We start from the raw sequence: 24,246 nt of genomic DNA, 5'->3' as shown, positions 1-24,246 counted from the left end.
TTTTTACCACTTTTAACCCATTTTTTTGGTGATTTCAACCCATTTTTGCCGTTTTTTGATGGTTCCAATCCAATTCCATCCGCTCACCACCAAATTTTGTCCATTTCCGACACCAACAACAACCCAACTCCACCAACAACAACCCAACACCACCAACAACCCAACACCACCACCAACCACCCAACTCCTCCACCACCGCCGCCTCTTTTCTCCTCCCACCCCACCCCAAAAACCAAACCCCTCAAAAAAAGTCACGTTTTATTTTTGGATCTGGAATATAAAAAGCCGCAGGTTGATGTTTTTGGCCGCCAAGAGTTTGTTGCACTCCACGGAATCGACGATGGGCAGCGCCATGTAATCGGTCTCGTTGCTCTCGTTGCTGAAGACGAAGTGGTAGATGACCGGGTTGATCTTGACGTCGTCGTAGGGACCTTCCAGAAGAAGGAAGGAACATTCCATGGGGGAGTTGACTTTGCTCTTGAGGATCAGTTGGAAGCTCAAGGTGCGTTTGCAGGACAGGTTGGGGTTGCGTTCCGAGTCGTTGACGCGCGCCTTCAGAACCCACGTCTGGTTGAGGACCGTCAGCCGCGGCGTCTCGTAGTAAAGGCGCGTGATGAAGTCGTCGGTGCGGTACGGGCGGAATTGCACCTCTGGGGGGAAAAAATTTGGGATGAGAGGTTGGAAAAAGGTCGGAAAAAGGTTGGGATGGGGTGGGAATTGTCACCGAGTTCCTGCGGATTCGTCGTTGGTGGAGTCGTCTACAGAATCTACGGGGATTTGTCGTTATCTTACAGAATTCCCATAAAACATCATCAAATCCTAAAAGGATTTACCAGGATTTGACAAAATTCCCAAAATTATCACCAGATCCCAAATGGGATTCAACAAGATTCCAAAAAATTCTTGGAATTATTATGGGATCCAAAAGGATTCACCATTATCCTATAGAATTCTTGGAATTATCACCGGATCCCAAAAGGATTCACCAGGATTTTACAAAATCCCTGGAATTATAATGGGATCCAAAAGGACTCATTGTTGTCCTACAGAATTCCCAAAATTATCATCAGATCCTAAAAGGATTCACCAGGATCCTACAAAATTCCCAGAATTATCACCACATCCTAAACTGGATTTTCCATGATGCTCCAAAAATGGGATCCCAACCCATCCCAATCCATCCCAATCCCATCCCAGTCCATCCCAGTCCATCCCAGTCCATCCCAGTCCATCCCAGTCCATCCCAGTCCATCCCAGTCCATCCCAGTCCATCCCAGTCCATCCCAGTCCCATCCCAGTCCATCCCAGTCCATCCCAGTCCATCCCAGTCCCACCCAGAGCCCTCAGCCGCGTGATGAAGTCGTCGGTGCGGTACGGGCGGAATTGCACCTCTGGGGGGAAAAAAAAAAGGGGAAAAAAATTTGGGATGAGAGGTTGGAAAAAACCGTCGAGGAACCCAATGAAAACTCCATAAAACCTCAAAAAACCTTCAAAAAACCCCGAGAAACCTTCAGAAAACCACCAGAATTTTGTGGAATTTTGGGAATTTTGTGGAATTTTGGGACTTTTTCTGGATTCCCGTACCGGTGTAGCCGATCTTCTCGAAGCTGAGCAGGCTGAAGATGCTGTTGTAGAGCTGCATCTCCTTTTTCAGAAAACCTTTGGAAAACCATGGAAAACCCTTGGAAAATCCCAAAAAACCTCCAGAAAACAATGGAAAACCCTCAGAGAACCTCCAGGAGACCCCATAAAACCTTCAGAAAACCTCAAAAATCCTTTGGAGAACCCCAAAAAACCTTCTCAAAACCCTCAGAGAACCCCATAAAACCTTTGGAAAACCATGGAAAACCCTCGGAGAACCTCCAGGAGACCTCATAAAACCTTCATAAAACCTCAAAATTCCTTTGGAAAACCTTCAGAAAACCATGGAAAACCCTTGGGGAACCTCCAGAAGACCTCAAAAAACCTTTGGAAAACCTTTGGAAAACCATGGAAAACCCTTGGAGAACCTCCAGGAGACCCCAAAAAACCTTCAGAAAACCTCGACAAACCTTCGGAAAACCTTCAGAAAACCATGGAAAACCCTTGGAGAACCCAAAAAACCTTCACAAAACCCTCAGAGAACCCCACCAAATTTTTGGAAAACCATGGAAAACCCTTAGAGAACCTCCAGGAGACCTCAAAAAACCTTCAAAAAACCTCGAAAAACCTTCAGAAAACCATGGAAAACCCTTGGAGAACCTCCAGGAGACCCCATAAAACCTTCAGAAAACCTTCAAAAAACCTTTGGAAAACCTTCAGAAAACCATGGAAAACCCTTGGAGAACCTCCAGGAGACCCTATAAAACCTTCAGAAAACCTCGGAAATCCTTTGGAAAACCTTCAGAAAACCATCAAAAACCCTTGGAGAACCCAATAAAAACTTCATAAAACCTCGAAAAACCTTCGGAAAATTTCAGAAAACCATGGAAAACCTTTGGAGAACCTCCAGGAGACCTCATAAAACCTTCAGAAAACCTCGACAAACCTTCAAAAAACCTCAAAAAACCTTTGGAAAACCTTCAGAAAACCTCGAAAAACCTTCAGAAAACCATGGAAAACCCTTGGAGGACCTTCAGAAGACCCCATAAAACCTTCAGAAAACCTCGAAAAACCTTTGGAAAACCGTCTGAAAACCATGGAAAACCCTTGGAGAACCTCCAGGAGACCTCAAAAAACCTTCAAAAAACCTCAAAAAACCTTCAGAAAACCATGGAAAACCCTTGAGGAACCCAATAAAAACTTCATAAAACCTCAAAAAACCTTCAAAAAACCCCGAAAAACCTCCAGAAAACCACCAGAATTTGGTGGAATTTTGGGAATTTTGTGGAATTTTGGGAAATTTTTGGGATTGCCGTACCGGTGTAGCCGATCTTCTCGAAGCTGAGCAGGCTGAAGATGCTGTTGTAGAGCTGCATCTCCTTTTCCATAAAACCTTTGGAAAACTATGGAAAACCCTCGGAGAACCTTCAGAAGACCCCATAAAACCTTCATAAAACCATGGAAAACCCTTGGAGAACCTCCAGGAGACCCCATAAAACCTTCAGAAAACCTCAAAAATTCTTTGGAAAACCTTCAGAAAACCATGGAAAACCCTTGGAGAACCTCCAGGAGACCCCATAAAACCTTCAGAAAACCTTGGAAAACCTTCGGAAAACAATGGAAAACCCTTGAGGAACCCAATAAAAACTCCATAAAACCTCAAAATTCCTTTGGAAAACCTTCAGAAAACCATGGAAAACCCTTGGAGAACCCAATAAAAACTCCATAAAACCTCAAAAAACCTTCGGAAAACCTTCAGAAAACCATGGAAAACCCTTGGAGAACCTCCAGGAGACCTCATAAAACCTTCAAAAAACCTTTGGAAAACCTTCAGAAAACCATGGAAAACCCTTGGAGAACCTTCAGGAGACCCCAAAAAACCTCCAGAAAACCTTGAAAATCCTTTGGAAAACCTTCAGAAAACCATGGAAAACCCTTGGAGAACCTCCAGGAGACCCCAAAAAACCTTCAGAAAACTCTTGGAGGATCCCATAAAACCTTTGGAAAATCATGGAAAACCCTTGGAGAACCTCCAGGAGACCTCATAAAACCTTCAAAAAAACTCGACAAACCTTCAGAAAACCATGGAAAACCCTCGGAGAACCTCCAGGAGACCCCATAAAACCTTCAGAAAACCTCGAAAATCCTTCGGAAGACCTTCAGAAAACCATGGAAAACCTTTGGAGAACCTTCAGAAGACCCCATAAAACCTTCAGAAAACCATGGAAAACCCTTGGAGAACCTTCAGGAGACCCCATAAAACCTTCAGAAAACCTCAAAAAACCTTCGGAAAACCATGGAAAACCCTTGGAAAACCCCAAAAAACCTTCAGAAAACCATGAAAAACCCTTGGAGAACCCAAAAAACCTTCAAAAAACCTCCAGATTTTTGTGGAATTTCCATGAATTTTGTGGAATTTTGGGAATTTTGGGAATTTTTCAGGATTCTCGTACCGGTGTAGCCGATCTTCTCGAAGCTGAGCAGGCTGAAGATGCTGTTGTAGAGCTGCATCTCCTTCTTGCGCGTTTGGTCCATCTCGTCCAGGATCTCCATCAGCTCGTTGCCCGTCTTGGTGGGGTGGGAACAGGCGGCCTCGTGCACCGAGAGCTCGTGGAACGGGCCCTGCCAGGGACACCCGATCCGCTTGTACTTGCACTGCGTCACCCTAAGGAAAAAAACGGAATTTCGGGAATTTTTGGGAATTTTTGGGAATTTTCGGGGATATTTTGGGAATATTCTTGGGAGATAAACGGGAAATCTGGGAGAAAAATGGGAAATTTGGGGGAAAAATGGAAAATCAGAGCGGGAAATTTGGGATAAAAATGTGGAAAATGAGTGTGGGAAAATTTGGGATAAAAGTGGAAAATCGGAGTTGGAAATTTGGGAGAGAAATGGAAAATCAAAGTGGGAAATTTGGGATGAAATGGAAAATCGGAGTTGGAAATTTGGGAGAGAAATGGGAAAATCTGGGAGAAAAATGGAAAATCAAGAGTGGGAAATTTGGGATAAAAATGGAAAATCAGGCTGGGAAATTTGGGATAAAAATGGAAAATCTGGGAGAAAAATGGAAAAGCACGACTGGGAAATTTGGGATGAAATGGAAAATCAAGAGTGGGAAATTTGGGATAAAAATGTGGAAAATCAGATTGGAAAATTTGGGATGAATGTGGAAAATCAGAATGGAAATTCAGGAGATAAATAGAAAATTTGGGATGAAAATGGAAAATCAAGAGTGGGAAATTTGGGATGAAATGGAAAATCTAGAGTGGGAAATTTGGGAGAGAAATGGAAAAACCACATTGGAAAATTTGGGATGAAAATGGAAAATCAGAGGGGGAAATTTGGGAGAGAAATGGGAAAATTTGGGAGAAAAATGGAAAATCTGGGATAAAATGGGAAATCAAGACTGGGAAATTTGGGATAAAAATGGAAAATCAAGAGGGAAAATTTAGGATAAATGTGGAAAATCGGCGTCGGAAATTTGGGAGAAAAATGGGAAATCGAAGTGGGAAATTTGGAATAAAAAAGGAAAATCAGAGCAGGAAATTTGGGAGAGAAATGGAAAAATCCGGGAGAGAGAAACCCGGAAAAGCTGAGCGGGAAATTGGGGAGAAAAGTGGAAAATTTGGGGAAATTTGGGGAAATTTGGGGAAATTTGGGAGCTCGGCCTCGTGCACCGAGAGCTCGTGGAACGGGCCCTGCCAGGGACAGCCGAGCCGCTTGTACTGGCACTGCGGCACCCTGAGGAAAACACGGAATTTCCGGAATTTTCGGGGATATTTTGGGAGAGAAACGGAAAATCTGGGAGAAAAATGGGAAATTTGGGGGAAAAATGGAAAATCAGAGGGGGAAATTTGGGATGAAATGGAAAATCTGGAGGAGGAAATGTCGGATAAAAATGGGAAATCGGAGTTGGAAATTTGGGATAAAACTGGAAAATCTAGAGGGGGAAATGTCGGATAAAAATGGAAAAACCAGATTGGAAAATTTGGGATGAATGTGGAAAATCAGAGTGGGAAATTTGGGATAAAAATGGAAAATCAGAGTTGGAAATTTGGGATAAAATGGAAAATCAAAGTGGGAAATTTGGGAGAAAAGGGGAAAATCAGAGCGGGAAATTTGGGAAAGAAATGGGAAAATTTGGGAGAAAAACAGAAAAACCAAGTTGGGAAATTTGGGAGAGAAATGGAAAATCAAGATGGAAAATTTGGGATAAATGTGGAATATCGGCATGGGAAATTTGGGAGAGAAATGGAAAATCAGGAGTGAGAAATTTGGGAGAAAACGGGAAAATCAGGGTGGGAAATTTGGGATAAAAATGGAAAATCTAGAGTGGGAAATTTGGGATGAAACAGAAAATCAAGAGTGGGAAATTTGGGATAAATGTGGAAAATTAGAGTGGGAAATCCAAGAGAGAAAAGGAAAATTTGGGATGAAAAATGGAAAATTGGAAGGGAAAATTTGGGAGAGAAATGGAAAATCAAAGTGGGAAATTTGGGAGAAAAATGGGAAAATTTGGGAGAGAAATGGAAAATCTGGGAGAAAAATGGAAAATCAGAGTGGGAAATTTGGGATAAAAATGGAAAATCAGAGTGGGAAATTTGGGATAAAAATGGAAAATCAGAGGGGGAAATTTGCGAGAGAAAGGGAAAATTTGGGAGAGAGAAACACGGAAAAGCTGAGCGGGAAATTGGGGAGAAAAGTGGGAAATTTGGGGAAATTTGGGAGAAATTTGGGGAAATTTGGGGAAATTTGGGGAAATTTGGGAGCTCGGCCTCGTGCACCGAGAGCTCGTGGAACGGGCCCTGCCAGGGACAGCCGAGCCGCTTGTACTGGCACTGCGGCACCCTAAGGAAAAACACGGAATTTCGGGAATTTTCGGGGATATTTTGGGAATATTCATGGTGTTCTTGGGAGATAAAAATGGAAAATTTGGGAGAAAAATGGGAAATTTGGGAGAAAAATGGAAAATCAGAGTGGGAAATTTGGGATAAAAATGGAAAATCAGGGTGGAAAATTTGGGATGAAATGGAAAAACCAGATTGAAAAATTTGGGATAAAAATGGAAAACCAAAGTCGGAAATTTGGGATAAAAGTGGAAAATCAGAGCGGGAAATTTGGGATAAAAAGGGAAAATCAGGGTGGGAAAATTTGGGATAAAAATGGAAAATCAGGGTGGGAAAATTTGGGATAAAAATGGAAAATCGGAGCGGGAAATTTGGGAGAGAAATGAGAAAATTTGGGAGAAAAATGGAAAATCAGAGTGGGAAATTTGGGATGAAATGAAAAATCGGAATTGGAAATTTGGGAGAGAAATGGAAAATCAAAGTGGGAAATTTGGGATAAAAACGGGAAAATCAGAGTGGGAATTCAGGAGAGAAAGGGAAAAATTGGGATGAAATGGAAAATCAAGACTGGGAAATTTGGGATAAAAATGGAAAATCAAAGTGGGAATTTAGGAGAGAAATGGAAAATCAGGGTGGGAAATTTGGGAAAAACATGGAAAATCAAGAGTGGGAAATTTGGGAGAAAAAGGGAAAATCTGGGATGAATACGGAAAATTGGCGTGGGAAATTTGGGAGAGAAATGGAAAACCAAAGTTGGAAATTTGGGATAAAAGTAGAAAATCGGAGTTGGAAATTTGGGAGAGAAAAGGAAAATCTGGGAGAAAAATGGAAAATCCAGACTGGGAAATTTGGGATAAAAATGGAAAACCAAAGTCGGAAATTTGGGATGAATGTGGAAAATCGGAGTGGGAAATTTGGGAGAAAAATGGAAAATCAGGAACAGAGAAACACAGAAAAGCTGAGCGGGAAATTGGGGAGAAAAGTGGAAAATTTGGGGAAATTTGGGGAAATTTGGGGAAATTTGGGGAAATTTGGGAGCTCGGCCTCGTGCACCGAGAGCTCGTGGAACGGGCCCTGCCAGGGGCAGCCGAGCCGCTTGTACTGGCACTGCGGCACCCTAAGGAAACACGGAATTTCCGGAATTTTCGGGAATTTTCGGGAATTTTCGGGGATATTTTGGGGATATTCACGGTGTTCTTGGGAGAGAAATGGAAAATCTGGGAGAAAAATGGGAAATTTGGGAGAAAAATGGAAAATCAAGAGTGGGAAATTTGGGATAAAAATGGAAAATCGGAGTGGGAAATTTGGGATAAAAATGGAAAATCAGAGTGGGAAATTTGGGATAAAAATGGAAAATCGGAGTTGGAAATTTGGGAGATAAATAGAAAAATTGGGATGAAATGGAAAATCAGAGGGGAAATTTGGGATGAATGTGGAAAATCAGAGTGGAAAATTTGGGATGAAAGTGGAAAATCAGAGTGGGAAATTTGGGATGAAATGGAAAAACCAGATTGGAAAATTTGGGATGAATGTGGAAAATCAAGAGTGGAAAATTCGGGAGAGAAATGGAAAATCAGAGTGGGAAATTTGGGATAAAAATGGAAAATCAGAGTGGGAAAATTTAGGATAAAAATGGAAAATCAGAGTGGGAAATTTGGGAGAGAAATGGAAAATCTAGAGTGGGAAATTTGGGATAAATATGGAAAATCAGAGTGGAAATTCAGGAGAGAAAGGGAAAATCTGGGAGAAAAATGGAAAATCTGGGAGAAAAATGGAAAATCGAAGTAGGAAATTTGGGATAAAAATGGAAAAACCAGATTGGAAAATTTGGGATGAATGTGGAAAATCGGAGGGGGAAATTTGGGAGAGAAATGGGAAAATTTGGGAGAAAAATGGGAAATATGGGAGAAAAATGGAAAATATCGGAGAAAATTGGGAAATTTGGGAGAAAAATGGAAAATCTGGGAGAAAAGTGGGAAATTTGGGACAAAAATGGGAAATATGGGAGAAAAATGGAAAATCGAAGTGGGACATTTGGGATAAAAATGGAAAATCGGAGTTGGAAATTTGGGAGAGAAATGGGAAAATTTGGGAGAGAAATGGGAAATTTGGGAGAAAAATGGAAAATCGAAGTGGGAAATTTGGGAGAAAATGGGAAAATCAGAGTGGTAAATTTGGGATAAAAATGGAAAATCCAGAGGGGGAAATTTGGGATAAAAACGGAAAATCAGGGTGGGAAATTTGGGAGAGAAATGGGAAAATTTGGGAGAAAAACAGAAAAACCAAGTTGGGAAATTTGGGAGAGAAATGGAAAATCAGAGTGGAAAATTTGGGATGAAATGGAAAATCGGAGGGGGAAATTTGGGAAAGAAATGGAAAAGTTGGGACAAAAATGGAAAATCAGAGTGGGAAATTTGGGAAAAAATGGAAAATTTGGAGTGGGAAATTTGGGATAAAAATGGAAAATCAGAGTGGGAAATTTGGGATAAAAATGGAAATGGAGTTGGAAATTTGGGAGAGAAATGGGAAAATTTGGGAGAAAAATGGAAAATTTGGGATAAAAATGGAAAATCAGGGTGGGAAATTTGGGATAAAAATGGAAAAAACAGATTGGAAAATTTGGGATGAATGTGGAAAATCAGAATGGAAAATTTGGGATGAAATGGAAAATCAGAGTGGAAAATTCGGGAGAGAAATGGAAAATCAAGAGGGAAAATTTGGGATAAATGTGGAAAATCAGAGTGGGAATTCAGGAGAGAAATGGAACAATTTGGGAGAAAATGGAAAATCGGAGGAGAAAATTTGGGAGAGAAATGGAAAATTGAAATGGAAAATTTGGGGAAAGAATTGGAAAATCAGATTGGGAAATTTGGGATAAAAATGGAAAATAGGAGTTGGAAATTTGGAGAGAAATGGGAAAATTTGGGAGAAAAACAGAAAAACCAGGCTGGGAAATTTGGGAGAGAAATGAGAAAATCTGGGAGAAAAATGGAAAATCAAGAGTGGGAAATTTGGGATGAAATGGAAAATCAGAGCGGGAAATTTGGGATAAAAATGGAAAATCAGAGTTGGAAATTTGGGATGAATGTGGAAAATCAGAATGGAAATTCGGGAGATAAATAGAAAAATTGGGATGAAAATGGAAAATCAAGACTGGGAAATTTGGGATAAAAATGGAAAATCAGAGCGGGAAATTTGGGATAAAAATGGAAAATCAAGAGAGAAAATTTGGGATAAAAGTGGAAAATCAGAGGGGGAAATTTGGGATAAAAATGGAAAATCGGAGTTGGAAATTTGGGAGAGAAATGGGAAAATTTGGGAGAGAAATGGAAAATCAGAGTTGGAAATTTGGGAGAGAAATGGAAAATCAGAGTTGGAAATTTGGGATAAAAATGGAAAATCAGAGTGGGAAATTTGGGATGAAATGGAAAATCAGAGTGGGAAATTTGGGATAAAAATGGAAAATCAGAGCGGGAAATTTGGGAGAGAAATGGAAAATCGGAGTTGGAAATTTGGGAGAGAAATGTGAAAATTTGGGAGAGAAATGGAAAATCTGGGAGAAAAATGGAAAATCAAAGTGGGAAATTCAGGATAAAAACGGAAAACCAGAGTACAAAATCCAAAAAAATCCCCCAAAAATTCCTGAAATTCCTGACCTGTCCTGGCACTCCTCCTTCTGGTGCTGCTCCAAGGAACATCTCAAGAACTTTTAGGTGGGAAACCATCCCAAAACCCCCAAAATCCACCCTAAAAATCCCTAAAAAATACTAAAAAAAAATCCCCAAAAAAAATCCCAAAAAATCCCAAAAAAATCCCCAAAAAATCCCAAAAACCCATTCTCCATGTCTCATCTATCCTCAAACTCTCTTTGGTGGCGCTCCAAGGAACATCTCAAGAACTTTAAGGTGGGAAACCATCAAGAAACCACCAAAAACCTCCCCAAAACTACCAAAAAAACCCCAAAAATCACCAAAAATCCCCAAAAAATTCCCGAAATTCCCGACCTCTCCTGGCACTCCTCCTTCTGGTGGCGCTCGAGCAGGGAGCGGGGAACTGGTGATGCTCCAAGGAACATCTCAAGAACTTTTAGGTGAGGAACCATCCCAAAACCACCAAAAATCCCTAAAAAATACCGAAAAATCCCAAAAAAAACCCAAAAAATTCCAAAAAAGTCCCTTGTCAATCCCTCACCATCCTCACGCTCCTTCTGGTGGCGCTCCAAGGAACATCTCAAGAACTTTAAGGTGGGAAACCATCAAGAAACCGCCAAAATCAACCCCAAAACCACCAAAAAACCACCAAAAATCACAAAAAAACTCCAAAATTTCCCCAAAAATCCCCAAAAAATCCCCAAAAAATTCCCGAAATTCCCGACCTGTCCTGGCACTCCTCCTTCTGGTGGCACTCGAGCAGGGAGCGGGGAACTGGTGCTGCTCTAAGGAACATCTCAAGAACTTTTAGGTGGGAAACCATCAAGAAACCACCAAAAATCTCCCCAAAACCACAAAAAATCCCAAAAAATCCCAAAAAAATTCCCAAAAAATTCCCGGCGTGTCCTAACACTTTCTCTGGTGCTGCTCCAAGGAACATCTCAAGAACTTTAAGGTGGGAAACCATCAAGAAACCACCAAAAACCTCCCCAAAAACACCAAAAAATCACCAAAAATCACCACAAAACTCCAAAATTTCCCTGAAAATCCCCAAAAATCCCCAAAAAATTCCCAAAAAATTCCCGAAATTCCCGACCTGTCCTGGCACTCCTCCTTCTGGTGGCGCTCGAGCAGGGAGCGGGGGAACTTGTGATGCTCCAAGGAACATCTCAAGAACTTTTAGGTGGGAAACCATCCCGAAACCACCTAAAACCACCCCAAAACCACCAAAAAACCACCAAAAATCACCACAAATCCCCAAAAATTCCCCAAAAAATTCCCGAAATTTCCCGACCTGTCCTGGCACTCCTCCTTCGGGTGGCGCTCGAGCAGGGAGTGGGGAACTGGTGATGCTCCAAGGAACATCTCAAGAACTTTTAGGTGAGGAACCATCAAGAAACCACCAAAAACCCCTAAAAAACACCAAAAAATCCCCAAAAAACTCCAAAAAATTCCCTTGTCTATCCCTCACCATCCTCATGCTCCTTCTGGTGGCGCTCCAAGGAACATCTCAAGAACTTTTAGGTGAGGAACCATCAAGAAACTGCCAAAAACAGCCCCAAAACCACCAAAAAAACCCCAAAAATCACCACAAATCCCCAAAAAATCCCCAAAAAATTCCCAAAATTCCCGACCTGTCCTGGCACTCCTCCTTCTGGTGGCGCTCGAGCAGGGAGCGGGGGAACTGATGATGCTCCAAGGAACATCTCAAGAACTTTTAGATGGGAAACCATCAAGAAACCGCCAAAAACCTCCCCAAAACCACCAAAAATCCCAAAAAATCCCAAAAAAATCCCCAAAAAAATCCCCAAAAAATCGCAAAAATCATTCTCCATGTCTCATCGATCCTCAAACCCTCTTTGCTGGTGCTCCAAGGAACATCTCAAGAACTTTAAGGTGGGAAACCATCCAAAAACCACCAAAAACCACCAAAAATCAGCACAAAACTCCAAAATTTCCCTGAAAATCCCCAAAAAATTCCCAAAAAATTCCCGAAATTCCCGACCTGTCCTGGCACTCCTCCTTCTGGTGGCGCTCGAGCAGGGAGTGGGGGAACTGGTGCTGCTCCAAGGAACATCTCAAGAACTTTTAGGTGGGAAACCACCCAAAACCACCAAAAATCCCTAAAAAATACCAAAAAATCCCCAAAAAACTCCAAAAAATTCCCTTGTCAATCCCTGACCATCCTCACGCTCCTTCTGGTGGCGCTCCAAGGAACATCTCAAGAACTTTTAGGTGGGAAACCATCAAGAAACCACCAAAAACCTCCCCAAAACCACCAAAAAAACACAGAAAAATCCCCAAAAATCCCAAAAAATCCCTAAAAAATTCCCGACCTAACACTTTCTCTGGTGCTGCTCCAAGGAACATCTCAAGAACTTTAAGGTAGGAAACCATCTAAAAACCACCAAAAATCCCTAAAAAATACCGAAAAATCCCAAAAAAACCCCAAAAAATTCCCAAAAAGTCCCTTGTCAATCCCTCACCATCCTCACGCTCCTTCTGGTGGCACTCCAAGGAACATCTCAAGAACTTTAAGGTAGGAAACCATCCCGAAACCACCAAAAACCTCCCCAAAACTACCAAAAAAACCCAGAAAAATCCCTAAAAATCACCAAAAATCACCACAAATCCCCAAAAATTCCCAAAAATATTCCCAAAAATTCCCGACCTGTCCTGGCACTCCTCCTTCTGGTGGCGCTCGAGCAGGGAGCGGGGAACTGGTGATGCTCCAAGGAACATCTCAAGAACTTTAAGGTGGGAAACCATCAAGAAACCACCAAAATCAACCCCAAAACCACCAAAAAAACCCCAAAAATCGCCACAAAACTTCAAAATTTTCTCGAAAATCCACAAAAATTACCAAAAAATTCCCAACCTGTCCTGGCACTCCTCCTTCTGGTGTCGCTCGAGCAGGGAGCGGGGAACTGGTGATGCTCCAAGGAACATCTCAAGAACTTTAAGGTGGGAAACCATCCCAAAACCACCTAAAACCTCCCCAAAACCACCAAAAAACCACCAAAAATCACCAAAAATCCCCAAAAATTCCCAAAAAAATTCCCGAAATTCCCGACCTGTCCTGGCACTCCTCCTTCTGGTGCCGCTCGAGCAGGGAGCGGGGGAACTGGCGGGCGCAGAAGCCGCACTCGGCCGGCAGCTCGCTGACCGCCTTCTCCACGGCCAGGTTGCGGCAGCAGAGGCTCTTGGAGATCTCGCAGCGGCAGTTGGGGCAGGTGGCCTGCTCCTCCTTCAGCCGCGAGTCGGCCAGCAGGTGGATGAAGCAGCCCGCGCACATCAGGTGCCCGTTGGTGCACTGGGAATTCCAAAAAAAATTGGAAATTTTTGAAGATTTTTAGGAATTTTTAAGAATTTTTCGCAATGTGATCTTGATGGACTGTGTTGTTGCAGTAGGAGAAGGGAAACTGAGGCACGGGGCGGTCACTTGATTCCCCATTGGTTCCGCATCTCCCATTGTAATTCCCCACTCATTCCCAATTTCCCATTGGAATTTCCCATTGATTCCCCATTGATTCCCAATTTCCCATTGATTCCCCATTGGATTCCCCATTGATTCCCAATTTCCCATTGGAATTCCCCATTGATTCCCAATTTCCCATTGGAATTCCCCATTGGAATTTCCCATTGATTCCCAATTTCCCATTGATTCCCTATTGGAATTTCCCATTGGAGTCTCCCATTGGAATTTCCCATTGATTCCTAATTCCCATTGGAATTTCCCATTGATTCATAATTCTCCATTGGAATTTCCCATTGGAATTTCCCATTGATTCCCAATCTCCCATTGGAATTTCCCATTGATTCCCAATTTCCCATTGATTCCCCATTGGAATTTCCCATTGATTCCCAATTTCCCATTGGAATTTCCCATTGATTCCCAATTTCCCATTGGAATTTCCCATTGATTCCCCATTGATTCCCCATTGCAATTCCCCATTGGAATTTCCCATTAATTCCCAATTCCCCACTGACATTCCCCATTGATCCCCGTTGATTCCCATGGATCCCCATCCATTCCCATTTCCAGCAGGTGGATGAAGCAGCCCGCGCACATCAGGTGCCCGTTGGTGCACTGGCAATTCCAAAAAAAACCGGGAATTTTTAGGGATTTTTGGGAATTTTTACCAATTTTTAGCGATGATGGAATGTGTTGTTGGGGTACGAGAAGGGAAACTGAGGCACGGGGCGGTCATTTGATTCCCATTGGTTCCGCATCTCCCACTGGAATTCCCCATTGATTCCCCATTGGAATTTCCCATTGATTCCCAATTCTCCATCGGAATTTCCCATTGATTCCCCATTGATTCCCAATTTCCCATTGGAATTCCCCATTGATTCCCAATTTCCCATTGGAATTTCCCATTGGAATTCCCCATTGACTCCAAATTTCCCATTTGAATTCCCCATTGATTCCCCATTGGAATTTCCCATTGATTCCCCATTGATTCCCAATTCCCCATTGGAATTTCCCATTGATTCTCCATTGATTCCCAATTTCCCATTGGAATTCCTTATTGATTCCAAATTCCCCATTGGAATTTCCCATTGGAATTTCCTATTGATTCCCCATTGGTAATTCCCCATTGATTCCCAATTTCCCATTGGAATTCCCCATTGATTCCCTATTGATTCCCAATTTCCCATTGGAATTTCCCATTGATTCCCAATTTCCCATTGATTCCCCATTGATTCCCAATTTCCCATTGGAATTCCCCATTGATTCCCAATTTCCCATTGGAATTCCCCATCGATTCCCCATTTCCCATTGATTCCCCATTGGAATTTCCCATTAATTCCTAATTCTCCATTGGAATTCCCCATTGATTCCCAATTTCCCATTGGAATTCCCCGTTAATTCCCAATTCCCCACTGATATTCCCCATTGATCCCCATTGATCCCCATGGATCCCCATCCATTCCCATTTCCCAGCAGGTGGATGAAGCAGCCCGCGCACATCAGGTGCCCGTTGGTGCACTGGGAATTCCAAAAAAAATCCGGAATTTTTAGGGATTTTTAGGGATTTTTCGCAATTTAATGCTAAAGGAATGGGTTGTTGCAGTAGGAGAAGGGAAACTGAGGCACGGGGCGGTCATTTAATTCCCCATTGGTTCCACATCTCCCACTGGACCTCACTACTCATTCCCAATTTCCCATTGGAATTTCCCATTGATTCCCAATTTCCCATTGGAATTCCCCATTGGAATTCCCCATTGATTCCCAATTTCCCATTGGAATTTCCCATTGATTCCCCATTGATTCCAAATTTCCCATTGGAATTCCCCCTTGGAATTCCTTATTGGAATTTCCCATTGATTCCTAATTCTCCATTGGAATTTCCCATAGATTCCCCATTGATTCCCAATTTCCCATTGGAATTTCCCATTGGAATTCCCCATTGATTCCCAGTTTCCCATTGGAATTCCCCATTGATTCTCCATTGATTCCCAATTTCCCATTGGAATTCCCCATTGATTCTCCATTGATTCCCAATTTCCCATTGGAATTTCCCATTGGAATTCCCCATTGATTTCCCATTTCCCATTGATCCCCATTGATTCCACATTGGAATTCCCCATTGATTCTCCATTGATTCCCAATTTCCCATTGGAATTCCCCATTGATTCTCCATTGATTCCCAATTTCCCATTGGAATTTCCCATTGGAATTTCCCATTGATTCCAAATTTCCCATTTGAATTCCCCATTGATTCCCCACTGGAATTACCCATTTATTCCTAATTCTCCATCGGAATTTCCCATTGATTCCCAATTTCCCATTGGAATTTCCCATTGATTCTAAATTTCCCATTGGAATTCCCCATTCATTCCCCATTGATTCCCAATTCCCCATTGGAATTCCCCATTGCAATTCCCCATTAGAATTTCCCATTGATTCCTAATTCTCCATTGGAATTTCCCACTGATTCCTAATTCTCCATTGGAATTCCCCATCGATTCCTCATTTCCCATTGATCCCCATTGACTCCACATTGGAATTCCCCATTGATTCTCCATTGATTCCCAATTTCCCATTGGAATTCCCCATTGATTCCCAATTTCCCATTGGAATTCCCCATTGGAAATTCCCATTGGCATTTCCCATTGATTTCCAATTTTCCACAGGAATTTCTCATTGGAATTCCCCATTGAATCCCCATTTCCCTTTGATCCCCATTGATTCCCCATTGATTCCCAATTTCCCATTGGAATTTCCCATTGCAATTCCCCATTGCAATTCCCCATTGGAATTTCCCATTGATTCCCAATTCCCCATTGATTCTCCATGGATTTCCAATTCCCCAGTGATTCCCCATTGATTCCAAATTCCCCATTGGAATTCCCCATCGAAATTCCCCATTGATTCCCAATTTCCCATTGGAATTTCCCATTGGAATTCCCCATTGGAATTCCCCATTGATTCCCAATTTCCCATTGATTCCCCATTGGAATTTCCCATTGATTCCTATTTCTCCATTGGAATTTTCCATTGATTCCCCATTGATTCCCAATTTCCCATTGATTCCCCATTGGAATTTGGCACTGATTCCCAATTTCCCATTGGAATTCCCCATTGATTCCAAATTTCCCATTGGAATTCCCCAGTGATTCCCCATTGATTCCAAATTCCCCATTGGAATTTCCCAGTGGTATTTCCCATTGATTTCCAATTTCCCACTGGAATTTCCCATTGGAATTTCCCATTGGCATTTCCCATTGATTTCCAATTTCCCGTTGGAATTTCCCATTGATTCCCCATTGATTCCCAATTTCCCATTGGAATTTCCCATTGATTCCCCATTGATTCCCAATTTCCCATTGATCCCCATTGAACCCCCTTTATTCCCCACTGATTCCCCATTTCCCACTGGAATTTCCCATTGGAATTCCCCATTGATTCCCAATTTCCCATTGGAATTCCCCATTGATTCGCCATTGGAATTTCCCATTGGAATTTCCCATTGATTCCAAATTTCCCATTGGAATTTCCCATTGGAATTTCCCATTGGAATTTCCCATTGATTCCCAATTGGAATTCCCCATTGATTCCCCATTGATCCCTACTGGCATTTCCCATTGGAATTCCCCATTAATTTCCGATTTCCCATTGATCTCCATTAATTCCCAATTCCACATTGATCTCCATTGGAATTCCTCATTAATTCCCCATTGATTCCAAATTTCCCAATGATCGCCATTGCTTCCCAATTTCCCATTGATCCCCATTGATTCCGAATTTCCCATTGATCCCCAATTCCTCTCTGATCCCCAATTTCCCATTGATCCCCTTTGATGCCCAATTCCCATTGATCTCCACTAATTCCCAATTCCACATTGATCTCCATTGGAATTCCTCATCAATTCCCCATTGATTCCAAATTTCCCATTGATTTCCCATTGATCCCCATTGATCCCCAATTCCTGTTTGATGCCAAATTTCCCATTGATCCCCACTGATCCCCAATTTCCCATTGATCCCCATTGATTCCCAATTCCCATTGATCCCCATTGATTCCAAATTTCCCATTGATCCCCAATTCCTCTCTGATCCCCAATTTCCCATTGATCCCCACTAATTCCCAATTCCACATTGATCTCCATTGGAATTCCTCATCAATTCCCCATTGATTCCAAATTTCCCATTGATCCCCATTGATTCCCAATTCCCATTGATCCCCAATTCCCATCGATCCCCATTGATTCCCAATTCCCATTGATCCCAAATTCCCCATTGATCCCAAATTCCCTATTGATTCCCATTGATCCCCAATTTCCCATTGATCCCCATTTCCCATTGATCCCCATTGATCCCCATTGATCCCCAATTTCCCATTGATCCCCATTTCCCATTGATCCCCACTGATCCCCATTGATCCCAAATTTCCCATTGATCCCCATTGATCCCAATTGATTCCAAATTTCCCATTGATCCCCACTGATCCCAAATTTCCCATTGATCCCAAATTTCCCATTGATTCCCATTGATTCCCAATTATCATCGATCCCCATTGATCCCCATTGATTCCTAATTTCCCATTGGAATTTCCCATTGATTCCCAATTTCCCAATGGAATTGCCATTGATTCCCCATTGGAATTTCCCATTGGAATTTCCCATTGATTCCCAATTTCCCATTGGAATTTCCCATTGATTCCCAATTTCCCATTGGAATTTCCCATTGATTCCCCATTGATTCCCAATTTCCCATTGGAATTCCCATTGATTCCCCATTGGAATTTCCCATTGGAATTTCCCATTGGAATTTCCCATTGATTCCAAAATCCCCATTGGATTTTCCCATTGATTCCTAATTCTTCCATTGGAATTCCCCATTGATTCCCAATTCCCCATTGGAATTCCCCATTAGAATTCCCCATTGATTCCCAATTTCCCATTTGAATTCCCCCCTGGAACTTCCCATTGGAATTTCCCATTGATTCCTAATTCTCCCATTGGAATTTCCCATTGGAATTCCCCATTGATTCCCAATTTCCCATTGGAATTCCCCATTGATTCCCAATTCCCATTGATCCCCATTAATTCCCCATTGATTCCCCTTTGATGCCCAATTCCCATTGATCCCCATTAATTCCCAATTCCACATTGATCCCCAATTCCCCATTGATCCCAAATTTCCCATTGATCCCCACTGATGCCCAATTCCCATTGATCCCAAATAATTCCCAATTCCACATTGATCTCCATTGGAATTCCTCATTAATTCCCCATTGATTCCAAATTTCCCAATGATCGCCATTGCTTCCCAATTTCCCATTGATCCCCATTGATTCCCAATTCCCATTGATCCCCAATTCCCCATTGATCCCCTCTGATCCCCAATTCCCTATTGATTTTCCATTGATCCCCCTTGATTCCAAATTTCCCATTGATTCCCAATTTCCCATTGATCCCCAATTCCTCTCTGATCCCAAATTTCCCATTGATCCCCATTGATCCCCAATTGCCATTGATCCCCATTGATTCCAAATTTCCCATTGATCCCCATTGATCCCCAAATTTCCCATTGATCCCCATTGATTCCCAATTCCCATTGATCCCCATTGATTTCCATTGATCCCAGGCTGGCATCAGATCTGGGATTGAATTAATCCCAGGATTTAATTAAAATCTGCTTTTAATTAAGTCTGTGTTTAATTAAAATCAGGATTTAATTAAGTCTGTGTTAATTATTTACAGGATTTAAATAAAATCAGGATTTAATTAAGTCTGTCTTTAACTAATCCCAGGATTTAGTTAAAATTGAGATTTAATTAAATCTGGGTTTAATTAATCCCAGGATTTAATTAATCCTGGGATTTAATTCAATCTAGCTTTAATTAATGTCATGGTGGGATTAAATCCATTAATTAATCCAGGGATTAATTAATTCTGGAATCTCATTAATCCCAGGTTAAATGATCTCCTGGATTTAATTTAATCCTGGCATTAATTAACCCCAGAATTAATTAAATCCCATGTTTAATTAATCCCAGAATTAATTAAATCCCTGGTTTAATTAATCCCTGGATTTAATTCCATCCTAGGATTAATTAACCTCAGAATTAATTAAATCCTGTCTTTAACAAGTTCCAGAATAAATTAATCAATGCCTAGATTAATCAGTCAATTAATCAAATAATTGGTTCCCATCCTGGAATTAATTAATGCTCGTTTAAATTAATGTCAGAATTAATTAATCCCGATTTGAATAAATCCTAAAATTAATTATCAAATCCCAGAACTAATCAATCAATTCTTGAGTTAATTCATTAATCCCTGAATTGATTAATCTCAGAATTCATTAATAAACCCCATAGCTCATTAATCAATCCCAGGATTAATTAATCCACGCATAATTAATCAATTAATCAATTAATTAGTATCTAAATTAACCAAACAATTTGATCCCATCCTAGGATTAATTAATCCCATTAAAAATAAATTGTGGAATTAATTAATCAATGCCTGGAATAATTAATCACTCAATTAATCAATTAATTGGCTCCAGTCCTGCACTTAATTGCAGTTTTAATTAATCCCAGAATTAATCAATAAATTACAGAACTAATAATCCATCCCTGAAATAATAAACTGATTAATTAATCAATCAATTAATCAGTTAATTTGATCCCATTTTGGGATTATTAATTAATTAATTAATTAAATCCCAACTTTAATTAACTGCAGAATTAACAAATCCCAGTTTTAATTAAATTAAATTAATTAATTAACAACTCCCAGAGCTAACTAATCAATCCCTGAACCAATCAATCAATTAATTGGATCTTGATTTGGGATTAATTAATCTCATATTTAATTAACCCAGGATTAATCAACAAACCCCAGCTTTAATTAATTTAATTAATTTAATTAATTTAATTAATTAATGAACACCCCAGACCTAACTAATCAATCCCTGAATCAACCAACCAATTAATTAATTAATTAACTGGATCCCAATTTGGGATTAATTAACACCAGCTGTAATTAATCCCAGCATTAATTAAGAAATCCCAGTTTTATTTTAATTAATTTAATTAATTAATTAACAAACCCCAGAGCTAACTAATCAATCCCTGAACCAATCATTTAATCAATTAATCACTTAACCAGATCCCAATTTGAGATTCGTTAATCCAAACCTTAATTAATCCCAGGATTAATTAACAAATCCCAGTTTTAATTAATTTAATTTCCTTAATTACTTTATTTAATTAAATTAATTAATTAACGAATCCCAGAGCTAACTAATCAATCCTTGAACTAATCATTTAATCAATTAATCAATTAATTGGATCCCAATTTGGAATTAATTATTCCCATCTTTAATTAAACCCAGGATTAATTAACAAATCCCAGCTTTAATTTAATTACACTAACTAATTTAACTAATTAACAAACCCCAGAGCTAACTAATCAATCCCTAAACCAATCAATCAATTAATCAGATCCCAATTCGCGATTAATTAATCCCAGCATTAACTAACAGATCCCAGCTTTAATTTAATTAATTCAATTAATTCAATTAATTCAATTAATTTAATTAATTTAATTTAATGAATTAGTTTAATTAATTTAATTAAATTAATTAAATTAATAAAATTAATTAAATTAATTAATTAAATTAATTAAATTTCTTGACTAACACACCCCAGACCCAACTAATCAATCCCCGAACCAACCAACCAACCAACCAATCAATTGATTAATTGGCTCCGTTATTAATTAATCCCCAATTAACTCCTCCAGCCTCGTCTTGGTGGCCCCTGGGACAATTTGGTGGCCCTGAGGGGACTTTGGTGGCCCCTGGGGGGACTTTGGTGGCCCCTGAGGGGACTTTGGTGGCCCTGAGGGGACTTTGGTGGCCCCTGAGGGGACTTTGGTGGCCCTGAGGGGACTTTGGTGGCCCCAAAAGGGACTTTGGTGGCCCCTGAGGGGACTTTGGTGGCCCCAAAAGGGACTTTGGTGGCCCCTGAGGGGACTTTGGTGGCCCCTGAGGGGACTTTGGTGGCCCTGAGGGGACTTTGGTGGCCCCTGAGGGGACTTTGGTGGCCCTGAGGGGACTTTGGTGGCCCTGAAGGGACAATTTGGTGGCCCTGAGGGGACTTTGGTGGCCCTGAAGGACTTTGGTGGCCCCAAAAGGGACTTTGGTGGCCCAGGAGGGTGACAGGGCCACCAAAGGGTGACAGGGCCACCAAAGGGTGACATGGCCACCAGGGGGGTGTGGCAGTGCCACCTCAGCCCTGTCCCCATGTCCCCAAGGGGTATCTGAATGCCACCACCACTGTCCCCATGTCCCCAAGGGGTATCTGAATGCCACCACCACTGTCCCCATGTCCCCAAGGGGGGTGTCCCTGTCCCTTGAAGATGTCCTGGTGCCACCACTGCTGTCCCCATGTCCCCAAATCCCTGTCCCATGTCCCCAAGGGGTGTGTCCTGGTGCCACCACCACCTGTCCCCATGTCCCCACACCCCCAAATCCCTGTCCCCATGTCCCCAAATCCCTGTCCCCATGTCCCCAGTCCCTGTCCCCATGTCCCAGTGCCACCTCAGGCCTGTCCCCATGTCCCCAAATCCCTGTCTCCATGTCCCCATGTCCCCAAATCCCTGTCCCCATGTCCCCAAATCCCTGTCCCCATGTCCCCAAATCCCTGTCCCCATGTCCCCAGTCCCTGTCCCCATGTCCCAGTGCCACCTCAGGCCTGTCCCCATGTCCCCAAATCCCTGTCCCCATGTCCCAGTGCCACCTCAGGCCTGTCCCCATGTCCCCAAGGGGGGTGTCCCTGTCCCCTGAAGATGTCCTGGTGCCACCTGAGGATGTCCCTGTGCCACCACTGCTGTCCCCATGTCCCCAAATCCCTGTCCCCATGTCCCCACAGGGGTGTCCCAGTGCCACCACCACTGTCCCCATGTCCCCAAATCACTGTCCCCATGTCCAAATGCCACCACCACTGTCCCCATGTCCCCAAATCCTGTCCCCATGTCCCTACAGACGTGTCCCGGTGCCACCACCACCTGTCCCCATGTCCCCAAATCCCTGTCCCCATGTCCCCAAACCCCCAAATCTCTGTCCCCAAATCCCTGTCCCATGTCCTGGTGCCACCACAGCACTGTCCCCGTGTCACCAAACCCCTGTCCCATGTCCCCAATCCCTGTCCCATGTCCCCAAATCCCTGTCCCATGTCCTGGTGCCACCACCGCTGTCCCCGTGTCACCAAACCCCTGTCCCATGTCCCCAATCCCTGTCCCATGTCCCCAAATCCCTGTCCCATGTCCCCAAATCCCCATCACATGTCCCCAAATCCCTGTCCCCATGTCCCCAAATCCCTGTCCCATGTCCCCATGTCCCCAAATCCCTGTCCCCATGTCCCCAAATCCCTGTCCCATGTCCCCATGTCCCCAATCCCTGTCCCCATGTCCCCAAATCCCTGTCCCCATGTCCCAGTGCCACCACCGCCTGTCCCCATGTCCCCAAGGGGGGTGCCCCTGTCCCCTGAAGATGTCCTGGTGCCACCTGAGGATGTCCCTGTGCCACCACTGCTGTCCCCATGTCCCCATGTCCTCATGTCCCCATGTCCCCAATCCCTGTCCCCATGTCCCCACAGGCGTGTCCTGGTGCCACCACCACTGTCCCCATGTCCCCAAATCCCCAAACCCCCGTCCCCATGTCCCCAAGGGGGGTGTCCCAGTGCCACCACCACTGTCCCCCTGTCCCCATGTCCCCAAATCTCTGTCCCCATGTCCCCAAGGGGGATGTCCCAGTGCCACCACCCCCTGTCCCCCTGTCCCCACGTCCCCCCCCCCCATACCTGGTAGACGGAGGCCTTGGGCAGATCGAGGCACACGGTGCAGCAAAGCACCGAGTGCAGCCGCTCCTCCAACTTCACGTTCCCCGCCGCCCCCTCAGCGCCGCCGCCGCCGCCGCCGCCGCCGCTCCCCGCCGCCCTCAGCCGCTTCTTGGGCGGCGCGTCGGGATCTCCTCCCGCCTCCATCAGCAGCGCCGCCGCTTCTTCCCCGCTTTCCCCTCCTCCTCCTCCGCTGATGGCGGCTGAGGCCGCGGGAACGGGCGCGGAAGGAGCGGAGGGAGCGGCGGGGCCGCCGCCGCCATCGCGCTCCTCCGGCCCCGACATCGCCGCCGCCATCGCCGCCTCACCCCGCCGCCATCTTGGGCGCCCTCACGGCTTTCCCCCTCAGCGGTGTAGCCAATGGGAAGACGCGAGGGGCGGGGCGGGAAATGCGACAGCCAATAGGAGGCTGAGAAGAGTGGATTGATGGGTGAGGCGGCCAATGGGAAGGGGAGGTGAGGGGAGGTGATGGAGGGGGCGTGGTTTGGTGATGTCATGGAAGGGGTGGGCCAATGGGAGGGTGAGGAGGGGATGGGGGCGGGGCTACGGGAAGGAGGGGGGGGAGCGCGGGGGGGCACCAGTATAAACCAGTATGGACCAGTATAAACCAGTATGGACCAGTATAGACCAGTATAAATCAGTATAAATCAGTGTAGAGTGCTATGGGACCAGTATAGACCAGTATAAACCAGTATGGACCAGTATGGACCAGTATAAACCAGTATAGACCAGTATGGACCGGTATGGACCAGTATAGAGCAGAGAGGACCAGTAAAAACCAGTATGAACCGGTATAAACCAGTGTGG

The 24,246-nt window shown here is 43.3% G+C and overlaps 1 protein-coding gene across 1 annotated transcript; it reads right to left on the bottom strand.

The window, feature by feature from the left end:
- Positions 1 to 245: 245 nt before the first annotated feature.
- On the bottom strand, positions 246 to 23,803 carry ZFTRAF1 (zinc finger TRAF-type containing 1). The gene is made up of 4 exons (XM_041714126.2): positions 23,404 to 23,803; positions 13,153 to 13,391; positions 4,035 to 4,246; positions 246 to 650 (listed from the first exon to the last, which is right to left on the bottom strand). Exons 1-4 carry the CDS (start codon positions 23,734 to 23,736, stop codon positions 259 to 261), a joined length of 1,176 nt encoding a protein of 391 aa, XP_041570060.2. The 5' UTR covers positions 23,737 to 23,803; the 3' UTR covers positions 246 to 258.
- Between the last annotated feature and the right edge of the window lie 443 nt (positions 23,804 to 24,246).

This window comes from Taeniopygia guttata, chromosome 2, assembly GCF_048771995.1.
Source record: "Taeniopygia guttata chromosome 2, bTaeGut7.mat, whole genome shotgun sequence".
NCBI lineage: Eukaryota > Metazoa > Chordata > Aves > Passeriformes > Estrildidae > Taeniopygia > Taeniopygia guttata.
This window is presented reverse-complemented; position numbering and strand designations above follow the sequence as displayed.

Excerpts from the sequence above, each read along its gene's own strand:
- ZFTRAF1 (XM_041714126.2), bottom strand. The coding sequence starts at position 23,736 with ATGGCGGCGGCGATGTCGGGGCCGGAGGAGCGCGATGGCGGCGGCGGC. Across the intron at positions 13,392-23,403 it reads CCAAGGCCTCCGTCTACCAG|TGCACCAACGGGCACCTGAT; the intron begins GTATGGGGGGGG and ends TGGAATTCCCAG. Across the intron at positions 4,247-13,152 it reads AAGGAGGAGTGCCAGGACAG|GGTGACGCAGTGCAAGTACA; the intron begins GTCGGGAATTTC and ends TTTTTTCCTTAG.